This window comes from Mus caroli, unplaced genomic scaffold (genome assembly GCF_978045245.1).
Source record: "Mus caroli unplaced genomic scaffold, Mus_caroli_1 scaffold_6, whole genome shotgun sequence".
Classification (NCBI taxonomy): domain Eukaryota; kingdom Metazoa; phylum Chordata; class Mammalia; order Rodentia; family Muridae; genus Mus; species Mus caroli.
The window spans coordinates 143,779,319-143,805,903 of NW_028227261.1; the positions used below are offsets into that span (position 1 = coordinate 143,779,319).

Below are 26,585 nucleotides of genomic sequence, written 5' to 3' on the forward strand. Positions count from 1 at the left end.
ACCTCATCTGGTACTATCTTACCATTTTACCCATCTCTCTAGCCTTATACTGGAATTCTAAATTCTCCACAGGCAAAAGGCTTTAGCTTGATTCTTGGCTGAGAGGCTACTTTTCTGTCTCAGGTTCACAACTTCCTCTTTTCGTCTTGCTTCAACCTCACTGTATAGTGTAGGCTGACTTTGAACACTCAACATTTCCTGTCTCAGCCTTCTTAATGCTGGCATTACAGATGACAGAGGCAAGTCAGGTTTTACAACACTGAGGGACTGTCACTGGGTTAAAGCAGGAAACAAATGACTCCATGCTCTTGGGCTTTTAGAGTGTTGTGAGAGACAACCAACAGCAAATGATATATTGTTACCAAGATTTCTGAGTTCGAGACCAGCCTGGACTACAGAGTGAGTTCCAGGACAGCCAGGGCTATACAGAGAAACCCTGTCTTGAAAAACCAAAACAAACAAAAAAAGAAAAAGGAGCCGGGCGTGGTGGTGCATGCCTTTAATCCCAGCACTCGGGAGGCAGAGGCATGAGGATTTCTGAGTTCGAGGCCAGCCTGGTCTACAAAGTGAGTTCCAGGTCAGCCAGGGCTACACAGAGGAACTCTGTCTCGAAAAACAAAAGAAAGAAAGAAAGAAACAAATAAACAAATAAACAAAGAAAAAGGAAAAGAGAGCAAAAGGAAAGAAAGAAATTAAATTTTGTCTTTCTGTCTCTCTCCCCCTTCCCCCTCCCTCTCCTTCCCCTTTATCCTTAGTGGTTGATAATGGAGGCATAACCTAGTGCATTTCTCAAGCATCTTTGTGTTTTTCTCTTGGAGGTAGAGTGGCTAATCAGTGTACCTGTTCAGGGCCACGCTGGGAGGTCTCTGGGAATGTGTGTGGGTGAATAGTGGGCATTCGGGTACAACAAGCTTCCAGCAGTGCGGTTACAAGTGTCAATAGCGCCCTTGAAGAGGCTCAAGAGAGGATGGGGGTCTCTGGGATGGCAGGATGTAACGTCAGCCACTTCTTTGAAAAGCAAGCACCCATCCCTTTTGGCGTTCTGGAGTTCTGTGGGAGTGGACGCTGGAGAGGACAACCAAGTCACCAATGTGCGGGACTCTAGCGACACCTGGCTCTGGTCTGCGTGGCGTCCTTCCTTTGCTGAGTTGCCGAGATCTGCCGGGGGCGTGGCCACTTTCCGGGGGCGTGGCCTCGGGGTCGGAGGGCACCCGAAGCGGGTGTCATGGCGACCTCCATGCTGGGTTCTGTCCGCGGCCCAAGGCCATTCGGTTTGGCTAACCTGTTCCATCGCCAGCCGCCTCGGGATGCGTGGGAACGTGTGCGGCGCCTGCCGGGGCCCTCGGCGGTCCGGCGCAGCGTGGCGGCGGCCAGCGGACCAGGCATCCCCGGTTCCCACCTCTACTGCCTGGAGCTGCTGAGGTGAGTGGCCGCGCCCGGCGGACGTCCCCGAGAGCCCAGAGCCTGTGGAACGCAGAGCGCCGAACCCCGAGCCTGGGGCTGCGTCCTCCGGGTCCTGCGTTCTGCTGGGCTCTGTGCTGGTGCTTGGAGAAGGAGACCGCAGGCCTGTTCACGTGGCTCAGCACATCCTCTGCCCGAACCCTAACGTTAATGGACCCTACAACCTTTGCATGCATAGCACTTTTTATTCATGGACAGCTAGTGACTTTAACACCGTTAACTGGCTTTGGGCTCTGTGTGCTGCACTATTAAAAGTAGTTCACGGGGCCTGCGCATTTTTAGGTCCGTTGGTAGGGTGCTTGCCCAGCGTGCTTTGGATAAACACATCTCACAAAAGTTGGCACACTCACTTTTGACGCATCTTCTTAGGAGGTACTGGCCAGAGGTTTAGATTTAACTACAAAGCAACCTCAAAGCTAAGATTTTGTTTACAAAAATAAAGTCCAAAGCAACTTACTTAATTCTCCTTTCAAGTTGTGATTCCCATCAAGGGATTTTAAGAGTTAGAACAGTAGGAATTGGAGAGATGGGTTAGCGCACAGGCTACTCTGGAGGACACAGGTTTGATTCCCAGCCCCGACACGAGATCTAATGCTCTCTTCTGGCCTTCTTGAGCACTAGGTAAGCACGCAGTGCATAGACATATGTGTACGCAAACACTCATACACATAAAAGTAAATACAATTTTTAAAATGAAGTTTAATAATTTCAAGGGAACGAGGGGTTTGCCAGAGACTTACAAGAACAGCCTCATGACTGTGTTTTGTTCACCTGGTGTCAGGAAAGACATCTGGGATTTCCTCCATAGACACGTGTGGGGGTTGGGCCTGCCTGGGAATTGAGCCCTATGAATAATCTATGGCTTAATTACATCCACCCACACCGCCTCTGCATTTTGCCCTCCCTGCTAACAGCAGTTATCCGGTATGGTTTTTGTTTGTTTTGAGACAGGGTTTTTATGTAGCTGTGGTTGACCCTGTAGACCAGGCTGGCCTGGAACTCGATCTGGTCTCTGCCTCTCAAGTGTCGGGTCTTTTTTGTTTTGTTTTGTTGTTTTTATTGTGTGTCATTTTTTATTTCACGTGTATGCGTGTTTTGCTTGTGTGTATGAACTGTGTGCATGCCTAGTGCCACCGAGCAGATTTTCTGGAACAGTTGTGAACCAATGTGATGTTGGGAATCACACCTCTGGAAGAATAGCTCGTAAGTACACAGCCGTCTCTCCAGCCTCAGTGTCTGGTTTTAGAATGCCTGCTTTGAAGGGCTTTAGCGTGTAACTAAAATAACTAAATCACCTTGGATCTGATTAGGGAAGCAAATCTGAGAAATGCAATTGCTTCTGTGTTTGCCAAGAGTTTCAGGCCCCCCGACTCTGACCAAGTACAGAGCTGACAAGCTTTGGCTGTCAACCTGCCATGTTTGGTGGCTGTTTTCTTTATGGTGCTGGAGGCTGAGCTCAGAGCCTGGCGATGCTAGACAAGCTCTGCCCCACTGAGCTATATGATAGCCATCATAGTCCTAGACAGCTTCTCACATGTTTTCAAAAGCTGCCCTGGAAATCATGAAATTGTGGACTCGCAGTCTCTTGCTGTAGACTCCTGAGTATGCACCATACCCATTCTCTGGATACTCAAATTTCTGTAGACTTTTGCCAAACTTGTTTCTGGTATTCTTTTGACAATCAGTCTTTCCATTCTTTGAATCTTTGCTTTATGTTTAAGATGTCATTAGCTTGTTTTATATTTTCTCTGGCCCCAGCTTGGGACATCACTCTTTCAAGAGTGCCTGGAGTTCTTAGGAACCAATGTCCATATTTAGGTAATTGTTTTTTTGTTTTGTTTTGGTTTGGTTTGGTTTTTCCGAGACAGGATTTCTCTGTATAGCCCTGGCGGTCTTGGAACTCACTTTGTAGACCAGGCTGGCCTCGCACTCAGAAATCTGCCTGCCTCTGCCTCCCGAGTGCTGGGATTAAAGGTGCGCGTCACCACTGCCCAGCTGGTTTTATTTTTGATGCCAGGGCTGAGTGGGTTATTTGTGCTTCTAGGCTCTTTTAGCAAATGCAGAAACACACACACACATTGTTTTTGTTTGTTTGTTTGAGATAGGGTGTGTGTGTGTGTGTGTGTGTGTGTAACAGTGCTAGCTGTCCTAGAGCTAACTCTGTAGTCTCCCTCTGCCTTCTGAGTACTGGGGTTACAGGCATGCTTCACCACTCTGCTGGTTTATATCTCTTATTTCTGTGTCTTTCTATGTAATAAAAACATAATTAAACATATTTTCCTTATACCTGCCCCCACAGCCTTTCTTCATTGTTATTTTGAGACAGTTTCACGTGGCCTAGGCTAGCCTCCAACTCCTGACACTCCTACCGTTACTTCTGAAATGCCGGGATTATTGCATGTGTGGGCACACCCAGGTTTCCTTTCTTCTGTAGCTCATTTCAGTTCTTACTAAAAGCAAAATGTTCTGAAGCAATGACAAGTACTTTGTAAATGAAAATAAAATAATAACTATTTCCTTTGTAACGTGTTTGGGGTGAGAAGCAGATACCTTTTTTGATAGAGAAGTAGATAGCGTAATTACTGAGGCCCACTGTGATCCAAGGCTTCACTGTTTCTGGTTGGGTTTTGTCAGTATGCTGTGTGCAGTTTGGAAAGTAAAGACTAACTACCTGTTTTTCTTTGTTTCTGTTTGTTGTAGGAAACGAGATTATGAAAGTTACTTGTGTTCCTTACTGTTCCCTGCAGAGTGTCAAAGGTCTGCTTCTGCACTGCGGGCCTTCAATGTGGAACTGGCTCAGGCTGGTATTAAAATACCTTAAAATATTATGACAAGATGGTTGTAGGGTGTGCTTGGTACTGAATAGTAAAGAAATAGAGTAATTCATGGTAGATGTACTTAAAGTTGTTGCTAGTGGTTTCTTTCTCATGCTAGCTACTCAGCCTTAATTAGTATCGAGAAATAAAACTAGTCGGTGAATTCAATGGTTCTGGGAATGATATTCTACACTTTTAAGTTTTTCTGAGTGTGTTTCAGATTTGCATTTGGCATTGTCTGTCAATTGAATAAACTAGTGAGTATCTTACTACTTTCTCTAACTGTTTCATACTTTGTGTGTGTATTGAAGACTTAATGTGCAGTTGAATAGACAGTAGAGCCCAAGAGATTCTAGCAGACCCTGACTGTTTTTGTCTCAGAATTACGAGGAAGAACAGAGCCTTCTTTTTCTTTGAGTGGTCAGAGCATGGGAAGATAGAGGACAAGTTTGAAATGGGGGTGGAAATGGAGGAATGTTAGTCAAATGGTTGGCCTTCTCAGGACAGCAGCAGATAGATCAGATATTGGTGGTGAGGAACAGGGAAGCTGGAGTCTTGGATAGAGTGGCACATGTATGAGAACTACAGCGAGGTATGACACAAGAATGAGCTGAATTTGTGTAGAATAGGCTACTGCCTCTGCTAGTGCCTAGCAGTCTGCATCTCCTCCTAGCTCACCTTTCCACGGGAGCCTTGGCAACCACCTTTTGTCCCAGTGAGTTCGTGAGTTCATTTTCTTCCTTAGCTAAACCCTTTTCTCCGCCTGGAAAATCTCAAAACCACCAGCAATTCCCTAGGGACAATGAGGCATCTGAACCATACAGTTATTCTTGCTACCCCGAGCCAGGAACAGGCCATGCTACCAGCTCCCACTTAGCTTCCCTTGAATCCATGAATAAAAGGCACACACACACACACACACACACACACACACACACACACACACACGTTGTTCACTTTCAACTTGCCTTCTTAGCATAATTGCTGGGCATTATTAAACTCCTGTGGCTAGCATGCTCTTATCAATATGCCTAGCTCCGCACCTCCCACCTAAACACCCTGACCACCTGCCAGTAGGAGCAGCCTATGGCTGGTCACCTTTTCACCAGGAGCACTGGAAACACCCCTCTCCTCCCTTGCATCTGTCTGCTTGCCTCCAGGGACCCAGAAGTTGCACCTATCCCTTCTACCCAGCAATTGGCCCATGGCTTCTTTACTGACAGATCAAGAACCAATTGGAGAACAGGACCAGAGCATCAGAACCACCCCTACATTCTTGTTTGTTTGTTGTTTGTTTGTTTGTTTGTTTTTGATACAGGGTCTCACTGTGTGTCCCTGGCTTTCTCAGAACTCACTGTGGAGACCAGGCTACCCTACAACTCACAGAGATCCACCTGCCATTGCCTTCCAAGTGCTAGGAATAAAGGCGTGTACCTTGCCAACCTCCATGCAATTATCACTATGAGAGTAGGAGAATCTTCCTTGGTTTATCACTTTTACATACACTGCATGTGTGCCTGGTGCCCGTGGTGGTCAGGAAAGGGTGTTGGAGCTACTGGAACTGGAGTTACAAATGGTTGTGAGCCACCATATGGGTGCTTAGAACCAACACCTCTGCCAGGCACTAAGTACTTTTAGCCTCTGAGCCATCCTTACAGCCTGTTGATTCACCAGTTCTGACGGGGAATGTATGGCTGGTTACCCTCATACAATTGATGTTGAATAATTGAAGTCAGTCACCAAAAAAAAAAAAAAAAAAAAATCAAGTTGCAGATTTGGGATCCACAGTACAGGAGCAGTTCAGAGCTGATTTTGTGACGATCTTGCAGCTGAGTGTACTTACAAAAAATGCTTCTGACTATTTGAGCAAAGAATACTTAACATAAGCAAGCAATCCAAATACTGTAATGGTTCTCACAGGAAATAAAGCAGATTTGGAGCAGAGTGAGCTGTTTGCTGAAGAGCGTGGCTTGCTTTGAGTTTTGGATGGGCTTTAAACTTGTTATATAGCTGAGGATGCCTTGGTCCTCTTGTATCCACCTGCCACGTGCTGAGCTTACAGATAGTGCTACCTCTGGCTCAAGGAGAAACAACTTTGTTATCATTTTATGTGTATAAGTGTTTGCCTGTGCGTGCATCTGTATACCATGTGTGCAGCTGGTGCCTGTGCAGGCCACAAGAGGAGGGTATCAGATCTACTGGCACTGTAGTTAGAGATAGCTATGAGCTACCATGTGGGTGCTGTAGTGGGGGATGCTCAGGAAGAGCAGCCAGGGCTCTCAGCTGCTGAGCATCTCTCCAGCCTCAAGAAACAACCTTTAAAGCAGTGAGACAAGCCGGGCGTGGTGGCGCACGCCTTTAATCCCAGCACTTGGGAGGCTGAGGCAGGTGGATTTCTGAGTTCGAGGCCAGCCTGGTCTACAAAGTGAGTTCCAGGACAGCCAGGGCTATACAGAGAAACCCTGTCTCCAAAAACCAAAAAAACAACAACAAAAAAAAGCAGTGAGACAGCTCAGCAAGTAGTACTCACTTCACAAGTCTGGAACCGACATATGGCTGGGAGGAGAAATATGACTCCATGGAGCTCAACTGTGTCCTCCACAGTTAACTCAGACATGGTCTTATTCTGTAGCCCAGGCTGGCCTGGAACTTACTACATAGCTCAGCTTGACCTCAAGCTCATAGCAGTTGTTTATCCTCCCAAATCCTGGGATTATAGGCATGAGCCACTACACCTGGCCTATATATTTATATATGCTTATTAATTAGCAGCACCAAGGGAAATGTGCATTCAGTCAGTTTATACTTTGTGTTGAAAATGAAGTCATGTCTAGGACAGTTGGGTTAACTCAGAGGTCCCCTCATAATAACTTGGTTTTCAAACAATAAGTTGTCTTTGTTTGTTTCTGTGCTGGGGTTTCCAGACATAGACAGACAAGCACTCTACCACTGAGCTATGTCTCCAACCTAGAGGTTTTAAACTCTGTTTACAGGTTAAGGACTCAGTCTCTGAGAAAACAATTGGACTGATGCGTATGCAGTTCTGGAAAAAAGCTGTGGAAGATATGTACTGTGACAACCCACCACACCAGCCTGTGGCCATTGAACTCTGGAAGGTAAGAGGAAGAGATTACACACACACACACACACTCACTCACACACACACTCACGCTCGTATATGCTTATGTACACATATGTATATATACTACTTTTAATATATAACACTTTCATTTGAACTACTTGTTGGATGTGATTCAGGGGGTGCTGATGGTAGTGGGTCAGCCCTGAATATGCCTGGGCTCCCTTAGTGCTCTGAGCTGTTTTGTCAGGTGTATTAGTATCATGCCTTGCTGCAGCAAAGGCAGCTTAAGGAAGGAGGGGTTTATTTTGGCTTACGGTCCCAGGGGTACAGTCCATATTGGCAGGGCAAGTGCAGCTTTAGGAGCAGGAGATAGTTGGTCACATTGCATCCATAGTCACAGGCAGGGAGCAATAGATGCCGGTGTTCAGCTTGCTCCCCATTTTAAACATTTGTGTGTGTGTGTGTGTGTGTGTGTGTATGCACAAACACAAGAAGGAGCCAAGAGGTACATGTGGGAGTCAGACTACAACCTGTGGGAATCAGCTCTGTCTGTCTACCAAATGGGTTCTGGGTATCGAACTCATTTTGCCAGGCTTAATGGCAAGCACCTTTACCTGCTGAACCATCTCGTTGGCCCTCACTTCCTTCTCTTTATTCAGTCGCCACAGTAGCCCATGGAATGGTATTGCTCACATTTACTGTGGGTCTTTCTACCTCAGTTAACCTAATTTAGATAACTGCTCACTTACTCTGTGTGTGTGTGTGTGTACACGAACACCCCTGCCTGATAGGGTGTGTGTAGGGACTAGAGAGTGACTGTAGGTACTTTTCTCTGTTTTCCATCTTATTTTTTGAATTAACCATTTAGCCAGTGAGTCCCAGGATCTTCCTGTATCTGTATCTCACCCTACCCCAGCTACCCAGCTCTGGGGTTAGAGATGTGGCCACCATGCCTGGTTCTGCATTGGTGCTAGTGATGTGGCTTTTCCCATAGACTCTGGGGACTCAGGCCCCTATGCTCAGGTGCTGAGTGCTTCTCCGACTGAGCTCTCACCACACCCTGTGGTGCTTCTTTAAATGGAATTAAATGTAACTTAATTACATTTTATTTAGTATTCTTGTATGGGGGGTGGAAAGAAGGCGGGAGGCCAGGTATGGGATGCCACAGAATATGTCACCCATGGTACTCACAGGACAAGCAAGCTCTCCTTTTCTGTGCATTGAACTCAGGTAGTCAGGCCTTCTTGACAGAGTAGTCATCTCTGAGACATCTTGCTGTCCTGTGTTGTTGTTTTTAAGTGAAAAAAGAGGCATTTTTTTTATATATTATAAACTACTTACGAATTTTCTACACATCTGTTGGCAGAATGGAAGCTGCAAGTTTGATGCCATGGTAGGAACATTTCCATTCTCTCTGCTGAGCAGTCCTTTTTGCCAATTCTCATTAATCTTTTGTGCAAGGTGATTTTCTCTCAGCATATCTAAAGAATGTGTGTCACTGCTCTTTAATAGCAGCAGAGAGGCCTGGAGACATGGCTCAGCAGTTAAGAGCACCGACTACTCTTCCAAAGGTCCTGAGTTCAATTCCCAACAACCACATGGTACCTTACAATCATCTACAGTGTGATCTGATGCCCTCTTCTGGTGTGTCTGAAGACAGCTACAGTGTACTCATATACATAAAAATAAGTAACTAAATCTGAGTGGTGAAGGCACATGCCTGTATCCCCAGCACTTAGTAGGCAAAGGTAGGCAGATTTTCAAGTTCGAGGCCAGCCTGGTCTACAGATCGAGTTCCAGGACAGCCAAGATTACACAGAGAAACCCTGCCTTGGAAAGGAAAAATAAAAATAAAAAAGAGTAGCTGGTAGAGGCTTCCCAGTCAAGCCCTGGACTTGAGTTGCCTCCTCCCGAGTGGGCTGTGGGTGTGTCTGTGGAGCATTGTGTTAATTAGTAATTGATTTGAGAGGGCCAGCTCACTGTGGGTGGGCAGTCCCATTCCTAAGCAGGTGGTCCTGCACTGTATAAGAAAGCCAGCTGCGCAGAAGCCAGTGAGCAGACCAACAGGCATTACACCTCTGTGGTTCCTGCTTCAAGTTCCAGCTTGTGTTCCTGCCTTCACTTGCCTGGGACTGTGATCTGGAAGCGTAAGCCAACTAAACCTTTCTTCCCTAAGTTTCTTTTGGTCAGAGTATTTTATTATCACAGTCACAGAAAGCAAACTAGAATGATTGAGCTGTAACCCCAGTCCAGATTAATCATTTACAAGTGTCTCTCTTCTCTTGTATTCTGCAGTTTGTCCCTCCTTTTTCCTCCCTCTGAATGTGTTCATATGTACACAGTTATGTGTGTTTGTATGTATATGTATGTACTTTTTCTAACTCATTTGTGTGTTATATCATTTTCATAATCTAAATATCTTGGGATTTCCTGGGGATGAGGATATTTTCCAGCCGAGCGTAGTAATACTCACTCTAATTCCAACCCTGGGAGGCGGGGACAGGAGGACTAGAAGTTACATCCCAGGCTGTGTTTTTAGAAGAAACTATGCAGCCCCCTTGCGCCCCCCCAAAAATAGAGACAAGTCTCTCATATAGCTAGGACAGCTTGTAAATTCAGGAAATGTACTCCCCAACCCCACTCCGTGTCTCACTAGAGCAAGGTGGCTTGGAGTTCACCATGTATTCCCAGGTTGGCCTAGAACTTGTAGCAGTCCTCCTGCCTCAGCATCTCAAGTGCTAAAATTGCAGATGTGCCTCTTTATACTCTCAAGCGGCATAGACTTTTTATGTTTCATCACCCAGCTGTAATTATATTTTAATATAAAAAAGTAAAAAAAAAAAAAGAAGAAAAGAAGTCGGGCGTGGTGGCGTATGCCTTTAATCCCAGCACTCAGAAGGCAGAGGCAGGCGGATTTCTGCGTTCGAGGCCAGCCTGGTCTACAAAGTGAGTTCCAGGACAGCCAGAGCTACACAGAGAAACCCTGTCTAGAAAAACAAACAAACAAAAAAAAGCCTAATATTTGAAGAAATAAAAGAAAAAGATAAAGTAGATTGTTAAGTGTGTACCAGTACCGCAGGAAGAAAGGCTGTGGGAACCTTACAGTGTCCCTCCACAGGAAATGACCTGGCACGCCTGTCTGGATGGTTGCTTGTCTCCTGATGGCTTTCAGCATCAATGCCTATCTGATGAGCTCTAAAGTGCTCCTTACCTACCTTTGCAGTGTACTGTGTTCATATCTAGAGAAGGCATTTCTAGTTCCTTCTAAAAATGTCTAACACTCTTGTTTTTTAGGCTGTCAAGAAACATAACCTAACTAAAAGGTGGCTCATGAGAATCATTGATGAAAGAGTAAGTTGGAGTTATCCAAGTCTTAAATTCTTTTCCCTTCCTAATCCTTAGGTTAATTATTGATGGAGGAAAAGTTTTGAATACGTGTTAATCTTTCAGAGGAAGGAAACTTAGAGAACAAAGGTATTTTCCACAGTCCTTCCCCGCATCCTTACCTGCACCTCCTTCCCTCTCTCCCTGCAGTTGGGTAGAGATGAGCACCCAGACAGCGTGTGTGTGTGTGTGTGTGTGTGTGTGTGTGTGTGTGTGTTCCAAGGTCTGTAATTTAGGCATAAGCCACTATGCCCAGATATCTGATTTTATTTCATTTATATTCTAACTCTTGATTAACTTCATTGGCTTTAAAAAAACAAAACAAGGAGCCGGGCGTGGTGGCGCACGCCTTTAATCCCAGCACTCGGGAGGCAGAGGCAGGCGGATTTCTGAGTTCGAGGCCAGCCTGGTCTACAAAGTGAGTTCCAGGACAGCCAGAGCTATACAGAGAAACCCTGTCTCGAAAAACCAAAAAAAAAAAAAAAAAAAAAAAACAAAACAAAACAAAACAAACCCTAGTCACATCATTTTTCAGTAAATATTTGTATTAATTATCTTTTTATCTTTTGGGGTTTGGTTTATTTATTTATTTATTATATCCAAGTACACTGTAAGCTGTCTTCAGATGAACCAGAAGAGGGCATCAGATCTCATTACAGATGGTTGTGAGCCACCATGTGGCTGCTGGGATTTGAACTCAGGATCTTTAGAAGAGCAGTTGGGGCTCTTAACCACTGAGCCATCTCTCCAGCCCGGGTTTTTTGTTTTTTGTTTGTTTGTTTGTTTTAGGTTTTTAGTTTTTTGAGGCAGGGTTTTTCTGTGTAGCCCTGGCTGTCCTAGAACTCACACTGTAGCCCAGGCTGGCCTCGAACTCAGTAATCCGCCTGCCTCTGCCTCCCGAGTGCTGGGATTAAAGGCGTGTGCCACCACGTCCGGCCATATGTTTGCTTTATTTACGTATTCTGTAATTTTTTTCCAGACAGGGTCTCATGTATGCTAGGCTGTCCTTGAACTCACTGTGTAGTGCAGGATGACCTTGAAACTGGATCTTCCTGCCTCTGCCTCTTGAGTGTATCAGTTATAGGTCTGTGCTGCCATGCCTAGTTTCATGCTGCGCTGGGCAGCCAAACATGGGTTTATGGATGCTGCCCACTGGGCTACATTCCTGTCTCTTACTTTTTTTTTTTTTTTTTTGAGATTTTAAAAATGTCTGTGTATAGATGTTTAGTCTCCATGTGTACCCATACATCATGTGTACACATTGTCCAAGGACTCCAGAAGAAGGGGTTGAATGTTCTGGAACTGGAGTTAGATGGTTGTTAGTCATTTTAGATAGACAGTGTGCTGAGAATTGAGACTGGGTCATCTGAAAGAGCAGCAAGTGCTCTTAACCACCAAGCCATCGCTCTAGCCCTAGAGTGCTTTGAGACAGGACCTCACTGTATATCCCTGCCTGGTGGAACTCACCGGTGGTCAGTTAGCCCTGAACTTGCAGCAGCGTCCTGAGTGCTGGGCTTACAAAGTGCCATTCTGCTCGGCCCCAGCACTTAGTGTTGAAGGAGGCTGGGTAAAAGTAAGGTACTTTTGTTTTGTTTATTTTTTGTTTCTTCTTAAGACCAGGTCTCATGTAGCCAGCCTGTTCTGGAACTAAGGGTGATCTTGACGTCAGATCTCCCTGCTCACCCTGGTCTGAAGTGCAGGGGTCACAGGTATATCCTGTCCCATCCAGCTTGCTCAGACAGTCTACAGTCTTTTTTTTTTTTAAAGCTTATTTGTTTATCTATCTATTTATTTGTTTGTTTATTTATTTATTTATTTATTTATTTATTTATTTATTTATTATATGTAAGTACACTGTAGCTGTCTTCAGCCACTCCAGAAGAGGGAGTCAGATCTCATTACGGATGGTTGTGAGCCACCATGTGGTTGCTGGGATTTGAACTCCAGACCTTCGGAAGAGCAGTCGGGTGCTCTTACCCACTGAGCCATCTCACCAGCCCCAGTCTACAGTCTTGATGCAGTCCTTTTCTACGTGTCCCTTCCTTGGCCGTTGTCTCCTCCTCCTTCAATTAATAAGCTGTTTATACAAAACATAGCTGTGATCAAACTGTGGCATTGGCAAAGGATGGGCCTACAGATGGTACAGAGGTACAGACATAGAGGCCAGGGACAGGCAGGGTGTCTCAGGAAGTGAAAGGACTTACTGCAGAAGCATATGACCTGAGTTTGACCCCGTGACCCCACAGGTGCCAAGAGAGAACTGACTTCCCAAAGTTGTCCCATGACCTCTACATGTCTACCTGGAACAGCCATGCCTGCTCTCATTTATGTAGACACACAAAATTAATCAGTTATTATAAGCAAGCGGGGCAGTGGTGATGCACATCTTTAATCCCAGCACTCAGGAGGCAGAGGCAGGCCGATCTCTGAGAGTTCAAGGCCAGCCTGGTTTACAGAGTGAGTTCCAGGACAGCCAGGGCTATTACAGAGAAACCCTGTCTCAGTTGTGGGATGGAGGAGTGGAGACAGCAGATACAAAACATATATTTATCGTCAGTTGACTGTCTGAGTAATTCAGTAGGGAAAGTATTGTTTTCATCAGTTGGTTCTGGGACCATGGGGTTTATATGTGCAAAAGAAGGAATCTGGCTGGGTGTCATGGTCCATACTCCAGCCCTTGGCACGTGAGGACGAGGGTTCAAGGCCAGGCTTAGGCACAGTCATAGTTAAGGGCAGCTTGGTCTGCCTGAGACCCTGTTTCTAAAAATATTTAACTAAACAGACTGAGTTATTATAATAGTATGAGGACTGCTGCCTCAGATTATGAAAGTCAGTAGTATAGTTTGAAGGCCTTTAGAAAAACCAAAAACCAAAAATCTTTTTGGAGAAAACATTGATGTAAACTATAAATCTTTGTGATTTTAAGTTAGGTGATAGTTTCTTAAGTATGATAACAATGACACATATAAGAAAAAAAAGAGATAAATTAAAATTCCTTAAAATTAAAAGTTCAAAGGGCTAAAAATCCAGAGAGAATGGGAGATACCTTATCTGGGAAGGGCTTAATGTGTGAGATATATTAGAAACCCTTAACTCAGCAATACAGCACCTACCTTACACACATGACCAGTAAGAACCTGAGACAGTGAAGCCCAGTGCCTGTGGGGTTTGTGCATTCATAATATTCTTGAGCCTTATTCTGTGAGGTGATGTGTAAGCACCAATATGGGGACAGTTGTTTTGTTTTTTGAGACAGGGTCTTGTGTAGCCCTGTCTGGCCTGGCATATATATGGAACTTTTTAAAAAATATGTAGAGTGAAAACTATATTTAAAGCATTTTATTCTATATGTATGAATGTTTTGTACAGAATGGGCAAGTGTGCCTGAGGAGGTCAGGGGGCTCCCCTGATACACTGAGAACAGAAACTGGGGTCTCTACAAGAGCAGCAGACACTCTTAACAGCCAATTCATCACCCATCCCCTGTCTAGCTATATATGTATATATTTTTAAATTATTTTTTAAATTTTATTTATTTTTATTTAGAGGTGTGTGTGTGCCACATGCATACAGGTGCTTCTTGGAAGCTAGAAGAGGGTGTCGGAGGCCCTGGAGCTACCATCACAGGTGTCTGTGGACTGCCTGATGTGGGTGCTAGGAATTGGTATCAAATCCTCCAGCAAAGCAGCACTCGATCTTAACCACTGAGCTATCTTTCCAACCCACCAAGCTATATTCTAATCTTTATTGTTCACTAAACACATTTGTTAAGTGATATTCTTGGTTTTTGGGGTTTTTTTAAGGCAAAAAACCAAAAAGCACTTTTGGGCTGCAGAGCTGGCTCAGTGGCTGCTCTTCCAGAGGACCTGGGTTCAATTCCCCTTACTCCACATGGCAGCTCACATTTGTCTGTGACTCCCGCTCTAGGCTTCTGAGACCCTCACACAGACATCCATGTGGCAAAACACCAATGAATATAAAATGAAAATAAATTATATAGAAAAGAGCACTTTGTATTATAAAATAATAACTTAGTGAACTTCATTTGCATTTTCTTTGACTTCAGGAAAAAAATCTGGATGACAAAGCGTACCGCAGTATCCAGGAACTTGAAGATTATGCTGAGAATACGCAGGGTTCCCTGCTCTACCTGACACTGGAGGTGCTGGGTGAGCGCTTGTCTGAGGCCGACCTCAGATTGCACTTTTAATTTCTCTCTGTATTGTCCCTGTGGTAACATTTCCTCTTTGAGACAGGGTTTCACTGTGTGGCCTAGGCTGGCCTCAAACTAGAGGCAGTCTTTCTGCCTCAGCTTCCCTAAGTGCTGTGGTTATAAGTATGCACTATCATGTTACAACTTTTATTTCGTTAGTTTTGAGACAGGGTCTCACAATATAACCTTGGCCAGCCAACTCAGTATGCAGACCCAGGTGTTCCTGAACTCATTGGAATTCACCTACCTCTGCCTCCCGAATGCTGGGCTCAGAGGTGCGTGCTGCAGTCAGCTCATGTCTTTAATAGTAAGAGAGAGAGCGTCTCTATATTCTGTGCATTTGTATTTCTTCCAGAGTGCAGGCGTGTCCGGGGGCTCAGGCTCTCTGAAGCAGTTGGTGCCCCTCCCAGAGTGCTCTGGGTCAAAGCTGGTGGTACCCCTGGCTTTACCTTTCCTATGGCACCTCCTTTAGCTCCTCCCTGTCAGGAATTCTTCCTCAGAGGGGAAAATAGAATCAAAGTACACTTAGAAAATGTAGGAGTTTTTTCTCCTCCTTTTAAGAGTATTGAATGGGCACTTTCCTCTTGTCTTGCACCAGACTGGTGGTATCTTCCTGTAAGGAGGAGGTTGCTGGGGCCAAGGACAGTAGTATCTCATTTGAAGAGGGTGACCTGTCTTGATGTCACCCCTCAGGACAGTCACTGTTGAATGTCCCAGGCCTGTCCTGATGCACCCTAACAGGAAGCTTGTAGAGAATTCTTTAGAGAGGACAAAAAAAAAAAAAAAACATTTGTGGTGTTTCCCATGAAGGCTGAGTAAATTCACAGTGTGTCCTTGGTGTGCTAAGGTCAGAGTTAACAGGCAGAGTCTTCCGATGTCTGCCAGCAGGAAGATCCCTGACGTCCAGTTTCCATCATAAATCGTGTTTTCCAGATGTCAAACAGGATGAATCCCTTTACTGGGTTTAGATGATGTCTTGTGCTCTAGTCTTGATTTGTTATGCTTCAAGGACAACAGAGCGACCCTGTTTGGTTTCTGTGGTTCTAGGCGTGAAGGATCTTCATGCAGATCATGCTGCAAGCCACATTGGAAAGGCACAAGGCATTGTCACGTGCTTGAGAGCAACACCCTATCACAGTAGCAGGAGACAGGTGTTCCTGCCCATGGATGTCTGTGTGCAGGTGAGGCTGGTACCAGCTGATTCCTCTGGGGACACCAGGAGGAGGGATGCTCTATGTTTTGTTTAGTTTGTTATATCGCTGTTTGGAAGGTATGCATGTCACTTTCTTTTTTCTTTTTCTTTTTTTTTTTAAAGATTTATTTATTGTATGTAAATACACTGTAGCTGTCTTCAGACACCCCAGAAGAAGGCATCAGGTTTCATTACAGGTGGTTGTGAGCCACCATGTGATTACTGGGATTTGAACTCAGGACCTTCAGAAGGACAGTCAATGCTCTTACCCGCTGAGCCATCTCACCAGCCCCTTGCATGTCACTTTCTGCTATGCCCTGATTAATGAGAGAGAGCCTTATATGTCAAGCATGTAGGTGTCTGGAGGGGTACTTCTTTCTGTAGTAAGAGGCCTGAATATTGTATACCATCTGTTCATGTAGCTATAGTAACCTCACCTGGGCCTCTCTGTTTTTTATATTGTTTTATTGGTGGTAATAATTTTTTGTTGAATTTGCTTTGGGGAGGACAAGGTCTTTGGTAGCTCAGGCTGAACTTGAACTCTTGAATCTCTATGTAGCTGAGGATGCCCTTGAACTCCTGATCCTCCCGCCTCCTCCAAGTGCTGGCATTACAGACATTGACTGCCTCGCCCAGCTGGAATATGTATTTTAAAAATGTTTATCAGAGCCAGGCAGTGGTGCAGGCCTTTAATTCCGGCACTTGGGAGGCAGAGGCAAGCAGGGTTTGAGGCCAACATAGAGCAAGTTCTGGGATATCTAGGTCTACACAGAGACCCTGTCTTGAAAAACAATAAAGGGGAAGAGGGATTGTGTGAGTTTCCTCATTGTCTACCCTTTGATGTGTATGTATGTATGTATGTGTGAATATGCCTGTGAAGGCCAGAAGAGTCCCAGGTCCTCTCGGGCAGGAGTTTCTGAGAGACAGATGTAGATGCTGAGAATGGAATCCTCTGCAGGAGCAGTAAGCGCTCCTGAGAACTGAGCGGCCTCTCCGCCTCCTTTACATCTTTGTATTGTGTTATGCTTTCTCTTCCATCTCTTCCCTCACACACACACTGTACTCACTAGTTGGGCTTTTCTAGGGAAACAGAACTAGTAGAGTGAATATATACCCTAAGAAGGGTTATGACCTTGGCTTGCCTCGTGCCCAGGAGCAGCTACCTGCGCGCTGGAGAAAATGAACAGCTGGTCAGGCCCCATGGCTAGGTGCCTCAGGCGTCCCAGCCTGGCACTGAAGGCCTGGGCACTCCTGGAGAGCTGCAGGTCTTCACTGTACATTTAAAGTCCAGAGAAGCTGGCCTCCAGTGTCAGTTAAGCATGGCAGCAGTGGTAGTAGCATGGTAGCACTCACTAGTAGCAGTGGCAGATGTGTACCCCAGCAAGGAGCAAAGGTGACATGCAAAAACAGCAGGTGTTTCATTCAAACATCTGGGAGACATCTTTGCCCCTTAATGGTTGTAGGAAATACCTTCAGAGACCCACCGAGCGAGCATGCCTCTTAGTTGGTTATATAGCTAATCAACTTGACAAGGAAGATCGCCCCTCACACTTAGACACACACAATTTAAAATTGAGCCTTTATCCGATATATGCTGTCTGTCTGGTTGGTTTTTTAAAGCAATATTGATTTTGAATATACTTATAGATTCTTAACATATTTTCTTCACAGCATGGTGTTTCACAAGAGGACTTTCTACGGAGGAACCAAGATAAAAATGTGAGAGATGTAGTATATGACATTGCCAGCCAGGCACACTTGCACCTAAAGCATGTAAGTAGCCTCTTTGCCCGTCACTTAGGAAGTTATCACCACTAGCTAGGGCTGCTCAGTGGCCTGCTATGGACTTACATATGCTGTAGCATTTCTATAGTATACTAATGGAGTCTTACCTTGATGGTCTTTATTCCATTGTTTGTTGGATTCAACCTTTTCCTATTCTAGAAAACCCCCTTCCACCCTCAGCTGATGACACACAGCCTTTTGTGAGTATGAGCTTTCTCAGTGAGCTCGTCCACAGAATGTCTGCCTTCCTTCCACGATGCCTGTCTCTCTTTCCCCTGAGAGCCCCATTCGCAGCCAGCATTCTCAGTCGCTGGAGCCTTTATGTCCTGCTGCAGGCTGGGCTTATGGCTGCCCCAGACGTCTGGCTCTGTCCTGCTGACTGCATGCTCCCTCTGCTCTCACTGCTGCCTCAGAGGGAAGGCATGCCACCCAGCTTTGTGTTGCCTAGCCGTTCCAACGGGACTCCAGCTGCGAAGGGTCCCAACTGACCCGAACTGAAGTCATCTTACTCTCCCTCTTACTCTCTTTTTGACCTTTCTACCGTGAATTTATTTTTCCATTTGACTCTCCAACGGCTCCTAAATGGTGTGCTCCTGAGTCTGGTTTTGTTCTTTAAGAGTTTACTCCTGAGACGATGCCGGGGCCTAGCAAACACAGGAGTGGATGTTCACAGTCAGCTATTGGATGTATCACAGGGCTCCCAATGGAGAAGCTAGAGAAAGTACCCAAGGAGCTAAAGGGATCTGCAACCCTATTGTTGGAACAACATGATGTACTAACCAGAACCCCGGAGCTCTTGTCTCTAGCTGCATATGTATCGAAAGATGGCCTAGTCGGCCATCAATGGAAAGAGAGGCCCATTGGACTTGCAAACTTTATATGCCCCAATATAGGTGAATGCCAGGGCCAAAAGAATGGGAATGGGTGGGTAGGGAAGTGGGGGGCGCTATGGGGGACTTTTGGGATAGCATTGGAAATGTAATTGAGGAAAATATATAATAAAAATATTAAAAATCAAAAAAAAAAAAAAAGAGTTTACTCCTCAGGAGGGGTTTGGTGGGAAAGGGGGGTAAGAGAAGATAGTGGGGGAGGAAGATATGATCTAAGTACGTTGTCTCTGTCTGTCTGTCTGTCTTGTCTGTCTGTCATTCACACACACCTATATATGAAATTATGAAAAAACAAAATTTTTTTGAAGCAGGGTTCCGTGATTGTACTGGCTATTTTTGTGTCAACTTGACACAGCTGGAGTTATCACAGAGAAAGGAGCTTCAGTTGAGGAAATGCCTCCATGAGATCCAACTGTAAGGCATTTTCTCAATTAGTGATCAAGGGGGAAAGGCCCCTTGTGGGGCCTGACTGGGACAGATTGGTACCAGCAGAGTGGGGTATTCCTGTGGCAGCCTGACCATGTTTTGGGGAGGACTGTGGAAGGACTTTGGAACTTTGGGCTTGAAGATCCATTCGTTGTTAAGAGCTCTGTCAGATGTTGTGTAGGAGCTTGGAAGATAATGTTGAGAACAGTGCAGAAGATGGAGGTCTGGTTTGTGAAATTTCAGAGGGAAAATTAAAGACTCTTTTCAGGGCCATTGCTGTTTTGGTTGTGAAGATTTTGTAGTTCTGGTTAGCTGGGGCTGAAGAATCAGCTGTGATTAACAAGATACCAGAACTACTAAAGCAAAAACTTTGCATTACTGGGACTATTGATGCTGGTTAGCTGGAGCTAAGAAATTAGCAGTGATTAAGAAGAGACCAGCATCGTTGAGGTGACATCTTCTGGGAAGTGTTTTCTGAAAGCACAAAGAGGCTGTGTTCCAGAGATAGGCAAGGTTGTACTCCTTCTGCAGCGGGACTTGGTAATGTGTAAGGGTCACCCAGGTGGTACTGGTTTTGAAGGCATGAAGGGGTCACACAGAGCAGCTGAGGCTCGGCACTGTGAGAGGCCATGGAAGGCCATTGGTGAAGGTGCAGCCTCAGTTGCAATTGAAGGCCCAGGACTGAAGGGGTCATGCAGTGTTTTGGAGATGCCAGTACCATGAGATGACCACCAAGAGCAGCAGCAGCAGTGGAGTACAGGCATCTGGAGCCCAGAGGATGATGTGTGTGCTACAAAGGGCATGGCTGGAGAAGTGACCCAAGCCCTTGGAGGAGCCCAGAAGATCGTGAGTTGGATCCCAGACGTTGGACGGTTGGAGATTGATTTTTGCTTTGATTGTGACTGTGCCCTGATATTTTCCCTCTTGAAGGAAGAAACTGTTTTAGTGGAGCCCACAGTTAAGAGACTTTTAATTGTAAAAAGACTTTGGATTTTAAAAGAGATAGATATTTTAAAGAGACTGAAATTTTAAGAATATGTAAAGACTGTGGGACTTTTAAAGTTATTTAGATCTTGGGGATGAATAAGAATGTAAGGGTTGAGGCTTGCTAGTGATGTGTTTGTGTGTCAAGTTGACAAGGGGTCAATTGTACTGGCTATTTTTGTGTCAACTTGACACAGCTGGAGTTATCACAGAGAAAGGAGCTTCAGTTGAGGAAATGCCTCCATGAGATCCAACTGTAAGGCATTTTCTCAATTAGTGATCAAGGGGGAAAGGCCCCTTGTGGGAGGGACCATCCCTGGGCTGGTAGTCTTGGGTTCTATAAGAGAGTAGGCTGAGCAAGCCAGGGGAGGAAAGCCAGTAAAGAACATCCCTCCATGGCCTCTGCATCAGCTCCTGCTTTCTGACCTGCTTGAGTTCCAGTCCTGACTTCCTTTGGTGATGAACAGCAGTATGGAAGTGCAAGCTGAATAAACCCTTTCCTCCCCAACTTGCTTCTTGGTCATGATGTTTGTGCAGGAATAGAAACCCTGACTAAGACAGTGGTATAGCCCTGAATCCTCTGGAACTTTCTGTGTAGACCAAGCTAGCCTCAGATCCAAAGAGATTTGTCTACCTCTCCCACACTGATAGAATTGCGAATTACAATTTCCAAGTGTTTTATTAATTTACTTGTGGTTGGGCATAATGGTGCATGCCTTTAATCCTAGAGCCAGGTGGATCTCTGAGGCCACCCTGGTCTACAGAGGGAGTTCCAAAAAAACTCTGTCTCTAAAAACTAGAAAAAGAAAGAAAGAGAGAGAGAGAGAGAAGCCTAAAAAATTTTAAAAGAAAATAATAATTTTTTAAAAAATGTATTCATTGTTGAGTATTGGGGATTGACCTCAGGGCCTTTCACATGCTAGGAAAGCTACCAATGAACTAGCATTCAGAGTCTCCAAGTCATTTTAAGTAGCCAGGACCGAAAGCTACTGGTTTATTGGTTGCATAAAATGCTCTCCTAGAAAACAGGTTTAGAGCAGTGGCTTGAAGAACCAGGTGGTGCTTTGGAGGCTCTGAGAGGCAGGGGAACACAGAGAATACTGGTGTACACTCTAGAAGCAAAAGCCTGATGTAGTACAATTCTGCCCCTTATTGTGATTAGAGCTCTACCAGGCAGGCCCACATAGACAAGAGGATCATCTCGCCGGGCGTGGTGGCGCACGCCTTTAATCCCAGCACTCAGGAGGCAGAGGCAGGTGGATTTCTGAGTTCGAGGCCAGCCTGGTCTACAAAGTGAGTGCCAGGACAGCCAGGGCTACACAGAGAAACCCTGTCTCGAAAAAACCAAAAAAAAAAAAAAAAAAAAAGAGGATCATCTCACCTCCTGGCTCAGAGTATTATTAAGATGAATGAGCTATCATACAAGGAGTTAATAATGGTGCCTGCCACACAGTAAGTGCAGTATCAGTTAGTTCTTGTCACCAGCAAGTAGAGCTGTGAGTATTATAGTAGAAAGCTCATGGAGCTGGGGTTCTGTTTGTTTCTGTTGCTTTTGGTTTTTTGAGACAGGGATTTGCTATTTAGCGTCATTAGGAACTTCATTGGAGTCTACACTAGCCTTGAATTTGTGATCCTCTTTCTTCAGCCCCTGACGTGCTGAGTGAGATGATGGATGTGTGCTACCAGCCTGACCCTGGAAGTGTGTGAGACAAGAAAGATTGGGAGCTGGCAGAAGAGTGTCTCATCACATCTGGCCACACACAGCTTAGTCCTGGACACCTGACTGGGGCTTCTCAGGAACTAAGAAATGACAGACAGTGAAAAAACAGTAGAGACACATAGAGAGCAAGAATCAGGTGGTCTGTGCTCGCTCTGATAGAGGGCAACTACTGCTCACCTGGAAACTCGGTGTTTATCCTGTGCAGCAGCAGGAGGAAGGGTTCGCTAGTCTCAGTCTTGGCCCTGGAACATCTGCACATTGTGTCAACATTTGAACACAGACCAGGGGAAGGTTTTTGTCATTTCTCTGAGCCTGACTCAGGGAAAGCTTTGTCATTCCCGTGGGTCTGCGGTGCTGGTGGGAGGACTTGACATGGCTGTGCTCATGCTAATAACACCCAGAGCTTCCTACACGTAAGATTTACTTCCAAAAAGGAAAAGGTGTTTGGAGAGATATGCATGTGTGTGTGTGTGCCAACAGCCACTGTGACACTTGATAACTGACTGACTGTGACAAGATGGTGAGGAGAACAAGTAAAGGCTGCACAGTGTTCACTAATGTGGTAGGTGGACCACACTAGTCCCCGTCAGTGCAAGACCGTGAGTGGTTTGCTTGGTGCTCATCTTTGGTTATAATTCCATTTGAGGTGGGTGACAATTAGGGAGATGGGCTGCTGGAGAATGCAGGATTGTGACTTTGGCAGGTCAGAGTTGGAGTCACCAAGTGAGAGGTTACTGTCAATGCTGTAAGTCCAGATGTTGCTCAAGGAGTGTGCCTCCAGATGAGGATGGGGGACAGGGGTGTGAGGCCATGCCCATTCTTCAGCTTGAAGACAGGGCCATTTATTAGGAAGAAGCTAAAGAGAAGAACAGGAGAACTGGGACGCCCCATCCTGAGAGAACCAGCATTCCTGAGCTGCGGAGAGGCTGAGAGAAAGGTGACCATGGCGTAGAGCACTATGGATGGCTGTGGAGCGATCTGAGTATGCTGTCAGGAGTAAAACCACAGTGTGCAGTCAGGAAGTGGAGGCAGGGTGTGCTCTTCCTGGTGTAACAGACAATGTGGATTGGAGTCTCTATTATAGAAAAAGACCTAGAAAGTGTCGGTCTGGCAAATGCAGAATGATAGCATCAGCTGGAGTGCACCAGGTGGATCAGAGTGTGGGAGAGCCAGGAGTCAGGCTGAATTGGGATTACAGGTTAAATGAAAAGACATTTGCATTGCCGGAATAGCTGATGCCTGATCACTAGGGACCTAATCAGGATGAAAGTGAAATAATGGAATAAAGATGTGAATGAATCAGACAGAGGCAGACCCACTAGAGAGGGTCATCTGTGCATCTGAACAGGAGGCTGTCTAAGCAGAGTTAGTGTGAGGTGTGGTGAGGGAGTTGGGCAATGCCACAGCTAAGCCGAAAGATAGCGGGAGGGGCTTTGATAAGAGAGAGTTGGTTTTTTTTCTAAATCCATGAGTCCTTGAAGCTAGACTTGGGCAGCAGGAGATGAGCTGTTTTCTTGCTTTTCTGAGAGGCCTTTGTCAAGCCACTGCTGCTTTGTGGTCTCAGGGAGGCTGTTTCTGAAGCTTTCCAACCAGTTTCTTTCCTTCTTCCCCTAAGGCGAGGTCCTTCCACAGAAGCGTGCCTGCGGAAGCGTTTCCTGCTTTTCTTCAGACGGTGAGTGCTTCAGTGGAGAAGGCTGGGTGCCTAGTGAGCAGACTGGGGCCATTTCTTGGGTCTCGTCAAGCCTCTAGAGTACTTCTTTTGATTCTGTTTCCCTACCTCATGGTGGCTTGATTAGTCTATGATGGCACATGGGTTTTCTGTGATATGGTCAGCACAGGCTCTGCAGCCAGGCTAGCTTGTCTTTACTCCACTCTGTCTCTTTCTAGCCTTGGGGCCTTAATTTCTTTAACCCCTGTGTTCCTCAATTGTACTCAGTAAAATGAGAATTACAAAAGGAACCACCTGGTTGGAGTGTCTCCATGGTAACCTGACCATGCAGTAGTGTCAGCTCACTGGGCATTGCTGAGCTGGTTGTATTGAAAGAACCTGAAAACACTGTTTAAAAGGTAGTTTCCTGGGCTCAAATTCCCTTCCTGTGAGATAGCTCAGCAGGTAACGGTGTTTCTTATATAAACCAGCTGTCTGAGTTTAACCCCCAGAAGGCGCTCAGAAGTAGGAAGGAAGGGACCCCACAAAATTCTTAGCTGTATGGTCAGGGAGGTTCCAGGGAGTGAAGGTGTTTATGGTACCATGTTGATCGGGAGCTCATGGTGTAAGAAGATGTAAGAAGAGAACTGGCTCCTCTGATCTCTACACACTGCATAATACACAATGAAAACAGTCTAGAAGGAGAGAAAGACAGAGGCCTCATTCATTCTTGACCCCGCCCAGGGGTATGCTGCAGAACTCTAGGGGGCGCTGTGGATGTTGTCCGAGAAGGGCTGGGGGCCTCAGAATCATGGAGTGCAAACTTAAGTGAATTTGGGGGGGGGGGGGGTGTTCGAGATATATGTATAGCCCTGGAACTCACTTTGTAGACCAGGCTGGCCTCGAACTCAGAAATCCGCCTGCCTCTGTCTCCCGAGTGCTGGGATTAAAGGCGTGTGCCACCACGCCCGGTTCTCGATTTTTGGTTTTATAGAGTAGTTTAAGGGCAGGCGCGTAGTTCAGTTACAGTGTAATCCTGTGAGGAATGCCAGTGCCTGGGCGGTAGACAAGAGGAAACTGTAAATTAGCCAAATCAACAGACAACCAAAAATTAAAGAATACTGTGCAATTCCTGTCTTTCCTTAATCCTTGCGTGATAGGTGCTGGGTAGGGTGACTTTTATAGGGACCTGTGATTAGTCTTTTTGTCCAAAAAAATCTTGTTTTCTAGCAAGAACAAAGAGACTCATTAAACTTCAACAAATAATTTTTTAAAAGGTCAACTTTAGGGGCTGGGGAGATGCGCAGTGGTTAAGAACACTTGCTGCCCCACATCAGGCAGCTCATGGTCAGCCATAAAGCCAGCTCTGATCTGATGCCCTTCTTGCTATTGCAGGTGCTGTGTGGTGCCCCATAAATAAATACACCTTAGAAAACGAACAGTCAGCTTGAGCACAGCACACCGAATTTGGAGATGTTTCATAGTCCTTGATTAGTTTTTCTGTTTGTGATGGTGCACACTGTAATTCCACTACTCCAGAAGCTAAGGGAAGGTGCTTGGGTATTTGAGGCCAGTCTGGGATGCCTGCTGATATTTAAGAAGACTGTTAGGAGCCGGGCGTGGTGGCGCACACCTTTAATCCCAGCACTCAGGAGGCAGAGGCAGGCGGATTTCTGAGTTCGAGGCCAGCCTGGTCTACAGAGTGAGTTCCAGGACAGCCAGGGCTACACAGAGAAACCCTGTCTTGAAAAACCAAAAAAAAAAAAAAAAAAAAAAAGAAGACTGTTAGGAAAAAAAACAATTACTTTTTTTTTGGTCTTTGGCATCAGACTCAGGCTCTCACAGATGCTGGTCATCCCATTACCAACCTACTTCCTAGCTGGACATCTTCTTTCCTAGTGCCTCAGAAACAGCAGCACAGTTTCCCCAGTGCTTAGGCCTTGGGCAAAACATTCTATGTACGATCAACAGAGGCCTGGTGTTCATAGCTTTAATGCTTGTACTTTTTCTTTGAAACATGGACTTTCTAACTATGTAGCCCAGGTTGGCCTCCATTTTAATCATTTAGCACAGGCTGGCTTCAAACTCATGGCAGTTCACCTGCTTCAATTTCCTGAGTGTTGGGATTGCGGGTGTGACCATCGTGCTGGGCTGCACTTTTCTCTTTTTAGGAAATGGGATCATTTTATGATCTAGTGACCGCTGCTCTCTTTCTCCAGGTTTCTCTAGAGGACTACTTAAAGAAAATCCAGCGAGTAGACTTTGATATATTCCATCCGTCTTTACAGCAGAAGAACACGTTACTTCCATTATCTTTGTATATTCAATCATGGAGAAAAAGATACTAAAATGATTTTATGTTGCTCATACTGATTTACTTTTAGTTTATTGGTTTAAAAAATGTGTGGTCTGAGTTTTTTTTTAAAAAAAACATTAAAAGCTAACATGTGTGTGTGTGTGTGTGCGCTCACGTGTGCACGCGCGCGCGCCTTTGTCAATTTATGTGCAAGAATCCACAGAGGCCAGAGGGTGTCAGATAACCACGGAACTGGAGTCACTGGTGGTTGTGAGCCACCTGATGTGGATACGGGAACCTCTGTAAGAGTTCTTAACCACTAAGCCAGCTTCCCAGCCTTGGAAACTAACATTTTACTTAAGGAGAAAGGCACTGTTGCTCGGGTTAAGGTAGCTCACAGATCAGCTGCAGAACTTCAGTGGGGCTGGGATGCCAGACGGGGCTGCTGAGCCATTACTGGGAAGTTGAGATCCTAGGAAGAGCCGGGTGGGAGGGAAAGGCAGTCACCTTCCCGTGTCTCATCCTTAGGATTCAAAGGGGAAAGGGTTTAGGACCACACTGTACCATGCTGGCATGAGATGCTCCGTGGAGCTGCAAGATGTATTTTTAGAGCATGAAAATGAACTTTTAAGTCTAAGTGGTTGTTAAGCTGTATAACCCTAATGCTAGTCTTCCTAACCAAAAATGT

At 45.5% G+C, this 26,585-nt stretch overlaps 1 protein-coding gene across 4 annotated transcripts; it reads left to right on the forward strand.

The window, feature by feature from the left end:
* The first annotated feature begins 1,197 nt into the window (after positions 1-1,197).
* Ndufaf6 (NADH:ubiquinone oxidoreductase complex assembly factor 6) lies at positions 1,198-25,974 on the forward strand. 4 transcript variants are annotated; one of them, XM_021160496.3, is made up of 9 exons: positions 1,198-1,422; positions 4,162-4,261; positions 7,271-7,393; positions 10,654-10,710; positions 14,810-14,912; positions 16,004-16,137; positions 17,820-17,921; positions 23,569-23,625; positions 25,821-25,974. In XM_021160496.3, the coding sequence occupies exons 1-9, from the start codon at positions 1,226-1,228 to the stop codon at positions 25,947-25,949; spliced, it is 1,002 nt and encodes a 333-aa protein (XP_021016155.1). In that variant the 5' UTR covers positions 1,198-1,225; the 3' UTR covers positions 25,950-25,974. The 4 variants fall into 4 exon arrangements, with proteins under 4 accessions (XP_021016155.1, XP_021016156.1, XP_021016157.1 ...); XM_021160498.2 differs by having other exon boundaries at positions 1,206-1,422; positions 4,162-4,265; XM_021160497.3 differs by lacking the exons at positions 23,569-23,625; positions 25,821-25,974 and adding an exon at positions 18,093-18,657.
* The last annotated feature ends 611 nt before the right edge of the window (positions 25,975-26,585 follow it).